At 35.6% G+C, this 17806-nt stretch overlaps 1 protein-coding gene across 1 annotated transcript in view; it reads right to left on the reverse strand.

The window, feature by feature from the left end:
• Nucleotides 1-17806, reverse strand: part of LOC135210214 (uncharacterized) — a 462528-nt gene that overhangs the window by 201401 nt on the left and 243321 nt on the right. Inside the window, exons 9-13 of the mRNA XM_064243050.1 lie at nt 13973-14095; nt 10465-10536; nt 6874-7029; nt 4531-4705; nt 2707-2727 (exon numbers count right to left, since the gene is read on the reverse strand). Of these exons, the coding sequence (XP_064099120.1) occupies nt 2707-2727; nt 4531-4705; nt 6874-7029; nt 10465-10536; nt 13973-14095 (547 nt within the window). The remainder of the gene's footprint in view (nt 1-2706; nt 2728-4530; nt 4706-6873; nt 7030-10464; nt 10537-13972; nt 14096-17806) is intronic.

The raw sequence follows: 17806 nt of genomic DNA on the forward strand, positions 1-17806 counted from the left end.
AAAAAACTGAGAAAAAAAAACTTAAAAAAAACAGTACACTGAAATTAAAACAAGGCCAAAAAAGAGTTAGCGGACACTTAGCAGCAACAAGAACTTGAAAGAAATTGATTTGCAGAAGTGTGTCCAAATCCTTATGTACTAACAGGCGCTTCCCAAGCATAGTACTGCTCTTGAGCTCTTTAGAAAGTTATATATAAATTATATATATATATATATATATATATATATATATATATATATATATATATATATATATATATATATATATAATGTAAATTATGCATCCAAAACAAATATAACCCAGTTATGAAGTAAGAGAAAAATACATACATTACAGTCCATGACTTTCAAATGGCACTCCAAAAAATATGTTAGTTTCAGAATACAATTGTTTACAACACTATATTGCACTGTAAGTTTAAAATTCTATTTCAGGAGTCTGTTAACAATGAAAAGCTGCATTTCATAAAGAGTGCTTTTTGCATCTGATATATAAGCAAATCTATAAAATTTTGAGAGATCATTGTAATATCTATGTATACTGTCAAAGGTATAGTGGTGGACCATATACTACTTAAACTGCTCTCATTCTGCTTTTGTGTCGTTAACAGGAACTGAATTACCACTTGATCTAATACCGTTATTTATTATTTCAAAATTCTTTACACTAATTTGTATTGAAATGAATATAGAACAACTAGTTTAGTAGACTGACTCCATAGGTGAAAGATTTGACAAAGCTTAGATGAACAGGAATATATAGTATGCATGACGAGATTTACAGAGCAGAATGACTGAACTGCAGATATGCACTCATATTTATTTATCAATATCTCAAGTACCTATCTTGAAACTTAATCTTAAACATTATAAGGTGGTATTTATCAAATCCAACAATACACGAAAGTAGTCAGTGACTGTACCACACAAAAAACATAAGGGTTCCTTTGAAAGCCATTTTTGAAAATGGATACTGGGCTTAACAGACAAACTGCACTGGACTGTCGCATGTCGTTTGAAAGTTTAATTGTGAAAAATGTATTGTAAGTTACTTTGTTTCTGTTTCTGGAGAGTACTGCGGAGTAGAGCCTGCTTGTACAAAGACATTTCTGCCAACACCACCCAACAGGAAAGCAAAAGAAAAAAAAAAACATAGTTTTGTAGTTGAAGAAGCAGCCAAATACATGAGAGAATAAAAGTAGTTTTCGGAGTAACACAGAAATATATAAAAGATATAGAAACTCTAGGAAAACCAAGTATAATCAACATTACAGTAAAGTCAAAAGGGAAATTTGTTGACAAACTAATGGTAAGATAAATCATACTGTATTCTTACTGAGATAACATACTGTAAGCTACAATAACTGAAATATAATCAAACGTTTGGTAAAAAGCGTCAGATTTAGCAAGAGGTACTTATGTGAAGATTTTTTGTTCTGAGATATGCGACAAAGTATCAAAAACCCATTTCACACTACAGTATTAGCCTTGAAAATTCCTTAAAGGAAAGGTAGTAATCCCTAAGTAGTCAGGACTAAACTTCTGTTGTGTATTTAGTACAGAACTTCACTTTTCTTTACGTAGTTTTTCTTAAAATCATTTTGTTTTGACATCCTATTTCTGTTTGGACGATCCAGTGAAAATGACAGCAGCATAAAATGGAAGCAATCTTCAAATCAAAGCTAATGTGTAAGAGATGTTATAATATTTCCAGAATATCTAGTGCCCTGTGATGAACTGCTTCACTGCCTGAACGAGAAATCAATTAGCGTGAAAGTGCCCTGTCCTAGACGTTCCCAGATACCAGAGGAATTGACTTGGCATTTCAGAGGCAAGCTAAACCTACATTTAAGGTCAGGGTGTAATATTCTCTGGAATATCGAAACTTATGGGAGAGGTCATTGCAGAATCATAGACACAAAAGAAACTTACAACGGTTATTCATAAACTTTGATAAATTAGGGCATCCTAGATCTGCCATTATCTTCAAGTATTATCTGAACTGAAGGTATCCACAGACTATTTACCTCTGATAACACCTTCATTCCTAAAGAATTGCTAAAGATTTCCATTTTTTTTCGCCGAACATCAAAACTTACAATACAAAATTACCAAGAAATCTTTAAAAAATAATCATAGTATTATAAGTTTTAATATGGAGAAACAAAACCTCATTTGTGTATGTGTACAAATATATCTAAAAAATAAAAGCTTGACGGTGCTTTAGCTTTAGTATTCTGAAATATATTTATATAGATATATAACTGTGGATTTATTTCTCAACCAAGAAATGTATGGGTAAATTAACTCTTCCTGAACTATAATGGCTTTCGAAGCTTGTCACAACTACATAGTTGCAGTTTTATTGACCAGTTTAAACTCTGAGCTTGTCGAACTGCATAAGCCATTGTTCATGGCAGGGGTCTCTAGGAATGAGAACGACCATTCTGAGAACTAAGAAGTTTTATGGTGCACACATTAGCAGAGAAAAATCTATTTACAATATTAAGATTATGGTGAATCTATAGAAAACTCCTTATCCATAAAAATTGGTTTACAGATTAACCTTAAGTAAGAAAAAGCATATTAAGAGAGGACACTAGCTTACTGTACTACAACTGACTAAGTTCTTATTCTGACTAATGGGGAACTCTGGAGACAGATTAACCTCTATGATAAAATCTGTAATAAACTCTATAGACTTACCTGCTAGAATTGCATAGAATTCTGGAAGCAAAGCAAAATAAATAGAAAGTTCTATAAAAGCAAAATTGTCAATTTAATGCACTATAACCTTGATAAAAAAATAGCTAATGAAATTAACTGTATAAGAAGCTTTGCATAATGAAAATAAGCACGAGTAGAGCCGGAAATGAAAGACATAAATAGCTTCTCATCTTATAAGAACCTGCTAGTTTTGAGTCCTTAAAGTAATGACGCATAATCACATTATGAGACCAACCTTAACTTTGGTGAAGTAACCAACTTCTTGTGTACTAAGAACTAAAGCCCTGGACAGTTTCCTAAGAATCCATTGCTGTTGGAAGTGATGCTTCTGGGGCTGGCTCATTCAAGTGATGTGTTAGGCACTGACTACCTAGACCTACTCTGTATACAGAAATTAGTTGCCCCATCTCATAAGAGATTGAAGTATGCACGAGTAGACATACAAGATATAGTAGAGTAGATATTTGTGGTTTTTGGTCAGAATAGTCTAGTTAATGATATAAACATAAAATTTGGTGTGAATGGTATCTTTAGATCTTAAAAAAAAGGGCTGGCAATGAAAAATTTCAATATGGTTGGATAAGTCCATGGTACCAGACATGCACAAATGACTCACCCAAAATAGCAAGCCAGAGAAAGGGATATTACTTTCGTAAAAATGATCGTGGTTAGTCCTTCTACCAGATCAAACAAGTGCCAGACATGAGCAAAATAAAGAGTGTCACATCCCTAGACCCAAGACAAACTCCTATTCAGCGGCTGATCAGTCCCTGGCTAAACGAATTCAGTGGCACTGCCTAGACGAACATGGAGAGGACCTCAAACAAGTAAGTTCTCCATTCTTTCCACATAACCAAACCATCCCTAAAAGACTGACTCCTCATTTCTCCTAAATTATTCTTCTTATCATCACCTTTACCTCTCACCCCATTTCTTGCCCTTTCAGTTATTCTACAACGTAATATTTTACCCAAATGGCTATTCTGAACAGCTTCTACCCCTTTTCATTCAACGTCCGCACTTCAATTCTATAAAGTAGAGTTGGTTAAACGATCCCTTTAGGTATTCCTATCTCAGCTTCCATAGACCTTATCTCGTACACAAACCCTGCTACCTGTTCCTTGTCTTACCTATCAACTATACAGACCCACATTTCCCATATGCAACTCACTGGTTTCCATGTATACACACACACACACACACATATATATATATATATATATATATACAATATATCTTATATAAATATAAATATATATATATATATATATATTATATATATATATATATATATATATATATATATATATATATATATATATATATATATATGATATATATATATACAATATATATATATATATATATATATATATCAGGTTGTTCCTCTACCCATGTACAATTTTTTTCATACAAGGGGTACAAATACTTTCCAAAATATACCGCATTTCCATTCCTTTTTTTATTTTTAGTTATTTATATTAATTTTACTCTTTTTGCAGTTTTGAACAATATATATAAGTATATATATATATACAATATATATTTCCACAACTGCTAATATTCAAAATGCCTTGAAAGTGGAACAAGACATTATTAGACTTTACAATGCCAAAAGCACACAGATACTTTAATTTGTTTTAAACCTATCAACCTAAAAAACATAAAATAAATAAATAACCAAATCAGCAAAAGCATCGATCATCTACGATATCCATTAAGCCGAATGAAGACGTAAAATACAAGATGAAGAAGAAGAAGAAGAACCATAACCTGGACTTATCCCAAACACAACAAACTCACCAGGTGTGACGTCACCGGAATCTGGACTCTGAAGATCAGCACTGAGGGAACCGGACCTCGACCACGAATTCTTCGGGGACCCCTGCGCCTTCTTCAGGCTCTGCATTTCCAGCAGCAGCTCCTCATGGCGAAGGTTTTGGACTTCGGCTTTCTTTTCAAGTTCCCGTATCTTAGACTGAGTGGAGATTAGAAGCATTGGAGGTTAATTGAAAATTGGGTCATTTTCTACATTCATGGGGTACCCTACTGCAATTTGGTGTTAGATTATTCAGTTCAGAGAGACTACACCGCATTTATTATCAACATTCCAACATTATACATTTTAATACAGGAAACTGGCACTTTCTATAGCTTTCAGGTCTAAATGATTGCATATGCAACTGACAAAAAGTTACTTGTACTACAGCCTTTTATTTAAACACACTGCGTCAAAGGACTTGTTTTCTGACTGGACTGAATACTCGTAACTTTATAAATCACCAAAGCTAGTGACAATCGCTTATTACAATGATGGAAATCGTTGATGGATTTACCATTGTACTTAACAGAAAATGGATCTAATTGAAACAGTTATGAACTTAAAAACGTTAAGTCAAAGATATAAGAACCACAATGGAATTAATCTTACATTTAGAACACCTAAATTTGGGTGAATTCTATTTTGCCTGCATTTTAATGCTTTCCATAATATTCCAGCATTGTAGCGGCTGGAAAACTGTTCTACTTGGAAACTGAATAACTTATACTGTACTAAATACTACTTTTTACTACAAGTAACAAAGAGGATTTCAACAAACCTACAGAGTTCAATATTCAGCAACTCTAGAACTGAGTTCTGAGCGAAAACTAATTTACATTTCTCTATACACGAGTCAATAATATGAAGATGTGAAGAATTGCCATTTTACTAACTCGATGAAAAGACTACATTTAGGTATTAAAGACAAAATGGCTGTAAATGAAAGTCTACTACTAACATTTACACATCAACATCCTTTTAAAAAAAGTCTGAAATGAAACTACTACAAACATGTATTTATCAACATCCCTAAAATGAAAAGAATGGACACTGTACAATAGTACTATTAAAAAAATACAATGGTACTATTAAAAAAAAACTGTCAAAAATGCTAAAGGTCTTGGCTGACGCCAGGATGGAAAAAGCAAAAAGGTAACACTATACTAGTACCAGCTGTATCATATCTGGACTTGAAAATAGTCTCAAAATTAAAAAAATAATACCATATCTGAAATAATTATGGATACTATACCTACAGGTAATTACTCTTATATTAGTCGAGTCAAGAGCAAATTACCAGCGCCTGTCTGGTATCTGGTTTGTGAGTGAATTTTCTGCTTTAGATTCTGAGCATCCAGTAGGTTACCATGCATAAACAAACCACCTTCCTTTTTTTTCTTTTTTTTCTTTTTTTTGCTGTAGATCAATACGCAAAACCATAAGGCTATTCTCAAATAGCTTGTTTTAAGTTACTCACCCTTTACATAATACCATCGCGAGAAACTCTAAACACTTATGACTTTTCGCTTCTCAACTAAATAAGCTGAATACAGAAGCAAAGAAAAAGTACTAAAGCTTGCCCTGCTAAGTTAATATGGTAAAGAAAGCCTTCTATAAAACCTGACTACTAGCATTATATGTAGGTGTGCCTCTAATACAAACCGTATGGCTCCCTGGCACCTCTTTGTGAGTTTTGTCAGTGTATTAGTTCTACAAACCATTTTTCTTTATTGAACATATCTTGAACTTCAAGAGCTATATGAAAATGTTAAATTTCTACAAAGACATGACTCAGAACACTGCCAAATACAACTACAAAATAGGATGTAAACATTAGCTGCAAAAATGGGTTAGTTCAGGTAATTAATTTTTTACTAAACTTCACTAAAAGAAAAGAGCTGATCTTCAAGGATAAACAACATAATCTATCTGTCTTATAAACAATAAGGAATTAAAACACCCTTTTGAAACAACATGGTATAAACATTAATCTGCTCTTGAAGGATAAGACCAAGATTAAGATTAAAAAAAAAGAAGACAGAAACTCAATCTATTTGTCTTATAAACAATAAGGAACCAAAACACCTTTCTGAAGTACTGACAGCCATATGGCAACACTACTCGAACTTGCATGTATTCTTCAAGGATAGGACCAAGATTGAGATAAAAAAAAAACACACACACACACACAAAAAGACAACCTCTCTATCTTATAGACAATAAGAAACCAAATCACAGAACACCTTTTTGAGGTAGTACTACTGACAGCCATCTGGCAACAACAACGTTTCTCCAACTCGTACAAAACGCGTCTGGGAACCCACCTGGAGTGCCTCAGTAACTTCGACAGAAGCCTTGCGATCTTTCTGATTGGTCTTCGACGAGTCAGCAATGGCTGCTTGCTGCTCTCGGAGCTGGGCCAGCGCCTCCGCATGTTGTCTCTCCAATTCCCGCCGCTTGTCAGCAGCTTCTTTCATTTGCTGCAGATGGGTAGTACAGTGATTCACAATGCATTCGCTCTTTGGCATGCCTGAGCTCTACCTCTTTCCAACAAGAATTCTGAGTTCAGTTGTTCTCAAGAAGTGAGCTCAGACATTCTTAAGAGATGAGCTCTTCTTGAGTTCAGTTATTCTTAAGAAATTTCAGTCATTCTTAGGAAATGAGCTCGGTTAAGAAATGAGCTCCTTATCTCAGAACGAATTCTGAGTTCAGTTATTCTTTAGAACTGAGTTTAGTCATTCTTAAGAGATGAGCTCAGTTATTCTTAAGAAATTACTTCTGCCATTCTTAAGAAATGAACCCAGTCATTCTTAAGAGATGAACCCAGTCATTCTTAAGAAATGACTTCAGTTATCCTTAAGAATTGAATTCAGTCATTCTTAATAAATAATAAATGAGTTTAGTCGTTCTTAAAAAATGAGCTCATTCATTCTTAAGAAATGAGCTCAGTCATTCTTAAGAAATGCCCCTTTGCAAAACAGATTCTTCCAGGCATGCGCAGATACAAACAAAGATGCAAAAGCGTGGGACTAAAGCTAAAAATGATGATGAATATAATGTTTCCTAGGCCCTAACTGGTTTGTACGTGTCCTGAAATATATTTAGGTCGACGCCACCAACCCTGACCAATGAAACATCATAGTACTATCACTATATCTAATTACTGATCAACGAAATATCACAATTTTAAAAGACTTTCTGATACATTCAGAGCATCAAACAGAAATATACAGTTTTAGGAATACAAGCTTCCCTTTGCCTTGTGTCAAAGTGTGTGCAACTTGACACTATGCATTACCATGTTTGATTGAAAAATGCTCATTGACGATGATGAATTGCTTAAAATGGAAATAAACTAATTACTTGTATTACATGCAACACTTCAAGGAAAGGATGAAAAATCATTCTTTTATATAAGTATTGTGTATCTTTGATTAGTAACCAACACCTTGACGATTTGGAGAAGAGAATGTTCATAGTTTTCCTTACTGAAATCATTTCTTTAAACAACAGTACAAGATGACTATTTAGATTTACATAATAGAATTTAATTTCTTTGCAGGAAGTGCTTCCCTTCCACATTTGAGAGTTCATTTATCTAATACATTGAGTGGCGTCGCAAGCAAAGAAAATGGGTGTTAAAGGGTTATATGACTTCAACAATGAAATATTTCTTTTTGATATTCCCTCATAAAAAAAACACTAAAACTAATGGAACCTCAAGAATTAAGAACAATTCAGTGTTAAATCTATTCGTACATATATTAAAGAGCGCGCAAGAATTTAAAAAGAAAAAAGGATGGGAATTAGGAGAGAAACGAGAGACGTAAAGATTAGCCTCTTCACTTCGAGAGCAAACTAGAAGAGATCTATCAGGTTGAAAGCGAGGAGGAGGAAGACCGCCATTTTTTTTTTTTTTTTTTTTAAGAAGTTAGTCGGAACTTTTCTGGCCAAAGGCCAGATATGTCCTTCTCAATTGGATGCAAGGGAACTGGTACTAAAATTCTTATTAATATACACATCAGAAAAGAAGTCTGGAATCAACAGAAAGGGAAGCTGATGCATTGATTAGTCTGCTCTTTCGATCAGAGGGGAAAAAAAATACTCAAAACGTTCAGGGAGGAATATTTAACGAACAAAATGGACATATTACATTAAAAAAAACAGGAGATTATAGCAAGATTAGGGTAACGGGTACGGGAATCAACATTAATCAAGCTTAATGGGTCACGTGACGGCCCCCGCTCCGGTACCCAATAGGATCTCTGTACAAATACTGTACTTGGTCTTGCACGCAAGGAATTGACTGGGAAAGGGTAGAAGGCAGATGCCACGGGTGGGTTAACAGTCCTAAGAGGTGAGGGTATTATACATGAGTATTTGGAAGATTCGAAAGTAAAGATGCATCCCATTAATACTGTACTGTGGTGTAATAAGAAATCTTCAATGTAAGGAGTTACGACGTATGGGTGAGAAGAGAGCAAGGACTCATTGAAAGAAAAAATGAATTACAATTGAAATATTTCAGAAAAATATACACACACATCGAATAGCCCTATCATTATTAAAAAAATTATTTATTAATGTAAGCTTCAAATATACCTGAAATGTTTGACGTCGCACTTTAAGTATAACATTTTTCTAACATTATGGAATGTTTTTTTTCAGCAGATACGTAAAGGCCAGAAACAGACAAGGTCTGACCATCACTGAGTCTACCTTACTGATAAGGAGAAAGCCACCAACAACATTTACTTCAAAGCAGCAATAAGAGAGAGAGAGAGAGAGAGAGAGAGAGAGAGAGAGAGAGAGAGAGAGAGAGAGAGAGAGCATCCAAATACACTAACAGACGAAGCAGGCACCACGAGGAATTAGGCTGTACACGACATGTAGCAAAGAGTTCACATGAGCCATGAAACGCTGCAAAGGAACGCCAAGCAAGGGAGGGATAGTGTGAATAGGCAACAATACAATACAATCACGGCATTACAAACTACAAGAGTTTGGGTATTGAAAAATAATCATTTTTTTCAAGCCACAAATACAAGATACACACAGTTCTTTCGAAACAGGTTTCAAATGGAGCTGATGGAGATGTAAGTTCAACTGAAGTCCTTCGTTGCCAAGTGCATTTAAGTTTGTATATTTAGGGAGGCTGCATAATATGACTTTAATCTTATAAAGGAGACATCAGACAGAGCGAAGAAAGACGAACTTGTAGTACATCAAGAGGTGTGCTTAAGGAAAACAGATTACGTGATATCCGTCGACTCTTCAGATAGTTACGTTAGCTAATGACATGAGTATTTAAAGTTAAAAATTTATAAAATTAACGTCTTTGACAATTAAAATCCTTTGGTGTGGATCCTGACAAGTGAGTGGACTTGAAATGACCCAATAGTAACCCAAGAAATATAGGTCCACTACCCACCGCGAAGGAGATTTCAGTTGGACCTCTTCTTTGACAGGAAAAACAACAATGGGAACAGCAAAAGAAACAGCAACAGGAACTACGGGGACGAAAGAAAGCTTAAGAGAAAGGGAGGGGTGAGGGGGAAGGGAGGCCGAAAGCAATAAAAACAAAAGAGGAAGGATTCCGAATTCCTCACACGACAGACTGGGGGAAAGAAACATGGCACATCAACCAATAACAACTGAAAGCAAAGCCGCACAGAAATGGGACCGAAGAAGAAGAAGAAGAAGAAGAAGAAGAAGAAGAAGAAGAAAGGGGAGGAGAAGAAATAGAAGATTTATAAGAAAAATATTTATATGAAGATGAAGATGATTTAAAAGAAGAAGAAGAAGAAGCTGAAGAAGATGAAGAAACAGATGATTTAGAAGAAGAGGAGGACGAACACTGGCTTGCTTTGGGAGAAGGGGTCAAGAAAGGTCATTCGAACGCCAAGGATACTTACAATCAGGACGGTTTCAAGGGAGCTGCCCCCCCTGGGTCGCGGCCCGTCAGCCAGCCCGTACACATCTTCAAGCTGGTGACAAGTTAGATGACAAAGGTCATGAGTCTGCCTTAAAGTCCCTCAATAGAGGCATGTCAGGTCATAGGTCAAATGTTATTCTAATCATAATGGAAAGACTGGTATTCAGTAACATATTAACAGGGGGTGATGGATGCCGAGATGAAGTAGGCCACATGGAAGCACAATGAATAAACATTTTCATTATATTTCCCTTCCTAACCCACTTTTCATAGTCATCAACATGTCATCAGCGTATTGGATACATATTACAAACATGTTTAAAACAAGTCTACGACCTCAGGTTGAGTACGAACCTGTAGCAAATGCTGGATAATCACTTGAAGCATTGGTTAGAGCTACCAAAAATTTGTGGATTTGTTTTAAACTTGTTTGCGATTTGTGTGCAACCAATTACTGACATTTTGTTTCACGAAAGATCTTAGTGCAGTGTGGAAGCACCCTTAAGATGCGTCCTCACTTCGACGAAACATGTCATACAATGGCAGTCACTTGTTGCATACATATCACAAACAAGTTAAATACAAGTCAACAACTTATTGACAGATTTACCCAGTGCTTCATAATTTATCTAGCATTTGCCAAAGATTCGTTCTCCACTTACAGTGGCTGAATTGTTTCCGACATGTTGTGATATGTATGCAGCAAGTTGCCAACATGTGTTTATGACATTTTTCATTGTAGTGTGATTACACCCTCATGCACGGCATTCACATTAGCTTCCCTCACTTGTTTACACTTTTCTCATGATTCATCTCTCTACTTCCAGGATCCAAATCATGCACTTCCAATATACTCACAGCTACTATATGCAGCTCAGTGAATTTAGCAAACAAATAAATCTATGTTGTCAGAATAACCAGTAAACGTACATATAATAAATTACCTTGATTTATATTGTTCGCAGAACAGAGGGCGTAAGGCGATCGCATAAGTTACAGTATTCGCAGTAACCAGAGAGGCAAAAATACAGCCAATTTGTGGTAATAATAAGGTACATGCAATCTTATACAGTCTGGTTATCTAAATTAAGCACAAAACTCAAATAGTGATAGCTTTATATTCTACTGATTGAGGAAACATGTCACCAGAAGGAATTAAAAGTGACATTCTCGTTTATCTGAAACTCCTGCGGCTAATTTGAACTGAAAACATGAACTTTACACGACTTTAATGCATCAAAGTGATTTGTTATTGCAAAATGACAAAAGACAGATAACCAATTGCTCTTAAAAGATAATCTGTGATACTAAATAAACCACGACTGGGAGTTATGCGACTAAAAACGTAAGATTATCTTACAGAATTCATGACATTCAAAACCAATGCCACCGAATTCATCAGACAGAATGAATTGTAATCATGGAGCTTGGAGAACGTGAGATTGATCCCAAAAGTATGACTGAATCTTACACAGAATCAAAATTAAATGTAAACTAAGCAATTTTCAATAAGCATTAATGCTTTCCAAATATTGTGAATTATGTAATGATTCCCTTGGTATAACCACAGCCTTAATATATACAATAATATAAAATATGTATCCTAATAAAGCACTGAAAGCAAAAACCCTGGCTATGCATCATGTATCTACTAAAGCATGAATGAAAATGACATACTAGGTGGAGTAATTCATATAGAAATATTTGCTGTACAACGGCTCACCAATACTTACGTAGTGCAGAAGAAATGTCACATTACGAACTGAGCATTAGAAATAAATAGATAATTCAACATGCAATTGGGCACGTTCGGTGTCCATTATAGATTGAAAAATGAAAGAAAATGAAAAATAAACAAATAAATAAATAAAAATGGCAGGTCTATACACTATAAAAAATCAGCATTGTTAGCCACGCTACAAATTAACTTTTTTCTATCAGTTCTAGTGAATAATCTGCCTCTAAAAGTGTCGACTCAATGTCTGTCAGTGCTTTAACATTTGTAAAATCAAGGAAATAATCAATGCAGCTTTTGTGTTTGAAATACAGAGCCATCGTGTTTACAATATTGATACAGTACTAAAAAGTTTAAAATATGGTATAAAGCATCTCTTAGGATAAGAATGTTACAATTCATTTGACTCCAGGAGATCATCAATATGCTAAAATTATTGCAAGTAGCATTGGCCCATTAATTTCAGTACACAACTCACACAATATAGGTGTAATTTTATGTCACCACTTATAGCACAACATGGATCTAATGTTTTGATTTTCATCTGAACTTCACACCCAGCATCATTTATGAGGATTTCACAGCTCACAACAACAAAGATCTAATTTGATTTTGTTTTTTCATAAGTTATTATGATGAACGTTACATGCAGCAACACTAATGAGAATTTAACAACAGAGTAACTGAGTCATACGGACACTCTTAAAATGAACTGTGGGCGTAATGCACTAACACATTTATTTAACTTTACCTTTGAGGAGGAAGCTGACCTTTCACTATAAAAAGAATCGTGCTTTTGGACTGAGAATCGTCCCTCTGACTTGCTAAAGCAATTCTGCTTATAGCAATAAGTGCTCATTCGTACTGCAATGAAATGTATGGAGCCAAGATATGCTTTATTTTCTTTTTAAGTTCGTTCAAATGCTTTTCAACATTTTCTGCATCTTTTAATGGGACCAGCTTTGAATTTAAGCAGCAAGATTCAAACTTTTATGGCACTACAAAAGTCTAGACGAATTGTAAATCCTTTTCACTTTCCTAAAAGCTCTAGAAAAGCAAATTTCGTAAAGTACAAAAATTATATATATAATTAGTACACTATCTAAAAGCGACAAAATTAAATTAAAGTAAGGTTTTCTATCGCAAGAGAGAAAAAATAAAGCAAGGAATATAGCCTGTATACTGAATTTCATAGGCTAAAAATAAAGCAAGGAATAGCCTGCCTATACTGAATTTCATAGGCTAAAAAATAAAATTAAAATTGAGAGAAATATAGCTCAGCTCTTTGGTAATTAATAATATATATAAATCTTATATATTATTATATATATATATATAGTATATCATATATATCTACATCTATATAGTTATTAAAAAGCATACCCCTTCCACGTTTTTACAAGGAAAAGCAGGAGTTGTTTCAGACACTTTTCACGAAGTTAAAATGAACATGTATTTGTTTTCGTACTAACGAATTTTCCTCGAGTGTGATACACTGAAGCTTTAGCATGTTAAAATAAAACTTTATTACGAAAACAAACTCAAGCTTTAGTACGTAACATACTAATGCTTTAGTACGAAAAAAAACAAAACAAAGCTAACTTCAAAGCAACTTATCAATAACAACAACAAATCCTGCTTTTTCTTCTTATTATTATTATTAAGTCTCTCGAAACAAGGGCTCACAACCAGACCAGACCAAAGACTCTGTCGCGGGAAAGCGTTAGGCCTTGGTAAGGGTTACTGAACTCACCCGAAGTACGGACTCCAGGTTGCCGACTTTGCCCTGTAAGCTCCCAACCTGAACCTTGGCCGTAGACCAGTCGGATTCCACCTGGTTCAACGTGTGCTTCAGGGTCTTGCACTCCTCCGACACCTACGGAACAGACAGAAGACAAACGTTAAATATAAGAAGATGAATGTTAGATAGAAGAAGATATGCGTTAGGTATCTAATGAAAAACTTACTATAGAAATTCCCCGCTTGCGAGAGGAGTCGAGGACGCCATGTGAAACCTTGTTCATTAGCAGAAATGTATGATTATTAGTACACTTAAAACAGTTTCCTTTCACAATCCTCAAAATATTCAGTGACAAATGAGAGAGAGAGAGAGAGAGAGAGAGGAAACTGCTGCAGCAGAAAGGAAGACAAATAATGAAGATTAAATCGCTAGACCTAACGATCACCATTAGCCAAATGCGTCGCCATAACAGAAGCTTATATATAACATTTGAACAAGGGTCCATACCCGCCCCCCGGATTTCAGGGACACTCCTTCACGAACACTCCGCTCTCAAAGAACCGTAGCATCATGGAAAAATGGCAGCAATCATGCCCACGCTTCTTTTTCAACTCGGGAGTACCTAACTTCCTGAGGAAGCTAGGAACGTTTTGGCGGGTAATGACGTCACGAACTCTGCAAGACCGAGACGCCCTGTGACGTCACAGCAGCGGGGTTTAATGTCTACTACTCTCCGTGAAGTTGCTCCTTTGTGTTGTATTGTGCCGATAAAACGCGGCTGTTTGGCGATTAATTCGCTACGTTAGAGCGACAGCGGGTTGTCTCATAATTCTTCTTGAAGTATGACGCTGTCAATGAGTACAAAAGCTTCGAAACAAAGAAAAGCCTTTAAAATTCCGCGAGCAAACTGCGCGGACAACGCTGGTGGCTTGATCCCCGAATGCAGACGCTCTTTCAACCAGAAAAGAATGGAATAAAGCGGCGCGATTGTTCGCTCAATAGCAAAGACGACTTCCCACATCCATGAAACGTTACAAAACTCAAGGCTTCGCCCACTAGAAGAGGGTAGTGGGGAGGGGGAGGGGGTTTAACAGGAGGCAAGGCATAGGAAAAGAGCAACGCGGGAAAGGGTACAGTACAATATGCCTTTCTCTCTTTCTCTCTCTCTACCTTAGCAATGGAACGTCTACAAGTTACGTAAGATGTCTGGAAATAGGTAGCCTACGTAGTTTTTTTGGGGGGCGGGGGCCGCGAAAGGACACGCCAACGACTCTCTCGTTTTTGGTAAAGGCTGACTCGGGAACAGTTCTACAAGGGTATTTAACTTACGAAAGCATGGATACTGTTTATATATATATATATATATATATATATATATATATATTATATATATATATATATATATATATATATATATATATATATATCCGCAGGAAATGCTTTCTGTCATTTTACATCAATGCATAGTGATCTATAAACCTTTAAAATGTTGTATTACAGAAATCACACACACATGGCTTCTCTCTCTCTCTCTCTCTCTCTCTCTCTCTCTCTCATATAGCAACAAAACCACTCACGATATAAATTGGCGAAAGTTAACCCTTTACAAATAAATCCTAACATATATTTAGTACGTACAAACAAATGTAAACAGTACAGTGAGGCATCTTTTGTTAAAAGCCAGTAAAATTCTCCTGTACTGGGGATACTGTACTTTTTATTGACGTTTCAAGTCAATATTAGTAACGAAAAATACAACGATACATTTTCCTCAGATACTGAGGGCGTTTAAATGAATTCAAGATACTATACATACACAAACCTGAAAGCGAATTGTTTTAAGATACTACACACATAAATATGACCTTTTATACACAAACATACACACAGACACAAGTATAAGAGTATTATTCTTCCACAGCCGATTTCATACAATCATCCTGACAGGACATCGCGTAACAGAAAGACAACTTTAGACAAAATGAAAATAAAAATATTACAGAGAAACTCATGTCAGAAATAAATGACGAGAAGCAGTAACCAATGGCAATAATGATGTCTATACTAAGAATAGAGAGTCTATTCTTTCCTTCCCCTATTCTTGGAGAGAACGTGGCGGGGGTGGGAAGTGGGGGGGGGGGGAGGGAAAGAATATGTCCAATCTCTTTTTCTCAATGGGAGGGAAAAAATTGCCTTTATAAATATTTAAAGACAAACAAACCTCCCGGGTGTAAATGGGTCTCTCTCTCTCTCTCTCTCTCTCTCTCTCTCTCTCACATACACACACACACACACACACACACACACAATAGCACCTTGCAAATGTGGATCTCTCTCTCTCTTCTCTCTCAACACGCCTAGCATGCTGGGATCGCTCTCTCTCTCTCTCTCTCTCTCTCTCTCATCAATCACGCCTAGCATGCTAGGATCGCGCTCTCTCTCTCTCTCCTCTCTCTCTCTCTCAAACACGCCTAGCATGCTAGGATCGCGCTCTCTCTCAAATCTCTCTCTCTCGCTCTCTCTCTCAAACACGCCTACAATGCTTGATCTCTCTCTCTCTCTCTCTCTCTCTCTATCTCTCTCCTCTCTCAATCTTAATCTCTATGCACCTTCCAAGTTAGGGACGCTTATTACACATGAAAAATGGTCCCCACACATTTTTTCTTACGGCACCACTGGAAAGAAAAAAATGAACCTGGAAGTGTTTTTGTCTTGAGCTTCACTCGCAGCAGTGGCGTGTCTTATATCATAAAGAAAACCTTTTCACAGATTCGCAGGAATTTTTATCCTATTGTTTCACGGAAATCCATTTCAGAGATTCAGTGAAACACTTGGTTTATTCAAGACCAACATTAAAAGTTTTATACGTCACTTTTAAAATTCTAAATACAAAATCATTATCATTGGCGACCACTCGGATTGTTTGATAATTTCGAAAAAGATTTTGCTTTGCCATGAATATAATTCAGTGGAAATATTTAAATATTTCAATGAAACAGTAACTGGAAAATAAAGGAGATATTTGAAAATCTTTGCAATCAGTCTACGGAAAAAGTGGCATAAATTGGCTGGAAAAATTAATCTTATAATAAAATTTGAAATTTAAAGAGACACTTCAAAGTCTGCACGCCCATTGCAATAACAGATAACCAACCCGAAATGGCAGAGAAGAATCCTATACCTTATCCTGCAAGGTGGAAAATCCATGGAAAATCAATATAAAAATGCTCGCCATTTGGGTAACAAAAAACGGCAATAAACATTGGCGAAGCGTTTCGTATTGCCACGCTCCTCGATTTGAAGATCCCCGACACTTTTCAGAACCAATAAAACATCAGGAAAGGATGACTTCAATAAAATCTTGCCTCCCAGGAAGAAGAAGTTCTGGCAAAAGTTAAGATGGAAGAGGCATGCCAATATCCTATTTGCTCTGTCGAGAATAATATTCGTGTACAGAAATAGATCCATTATTTTCAGGGGCGAGTTTAAACATCAAACTATCTGGAGTTACTACATATAAATGCAATAATTTCAAACGTATGGTTCTAAACTTCCAAGAAATTACTATAATTCGCGCGCGCACACACACACACACACACACACACACACACACACATATATATATATATATATATATACTTACACATATATTTATATATATGACTGGAAATAGGTTCTGATGCATACGCAACAATAGACCAAAGTCATTTCCATGAAAAATAAAAAAAAATCTACAAGAGTTTAACCAAAATCCCGAGTTAAAACAAGTGTAAGACAAGTTTAAAACTTGTATAAAATAAGTTTAAAACAAGTGTAAAACGTATAGAAGAAGTTTGAAATGCGGAA

This window comes from Macrobrachium nipponense, chromosome 39 (genome assembly GCF_015104395.2).
Source record: "Macrobrachium nipponense isolate FS-2020 chromosome 39, ASM1510439v2, whole genome shotgun sequence".
Classification (NCBI taxonomy): domain Eukaryota; kingdom Metazoa; phylum Arthropoda; class Malacostraca; order Decapoda; family Palaemonidae; genus Macrobrachium; species Macrobrachium nipponense.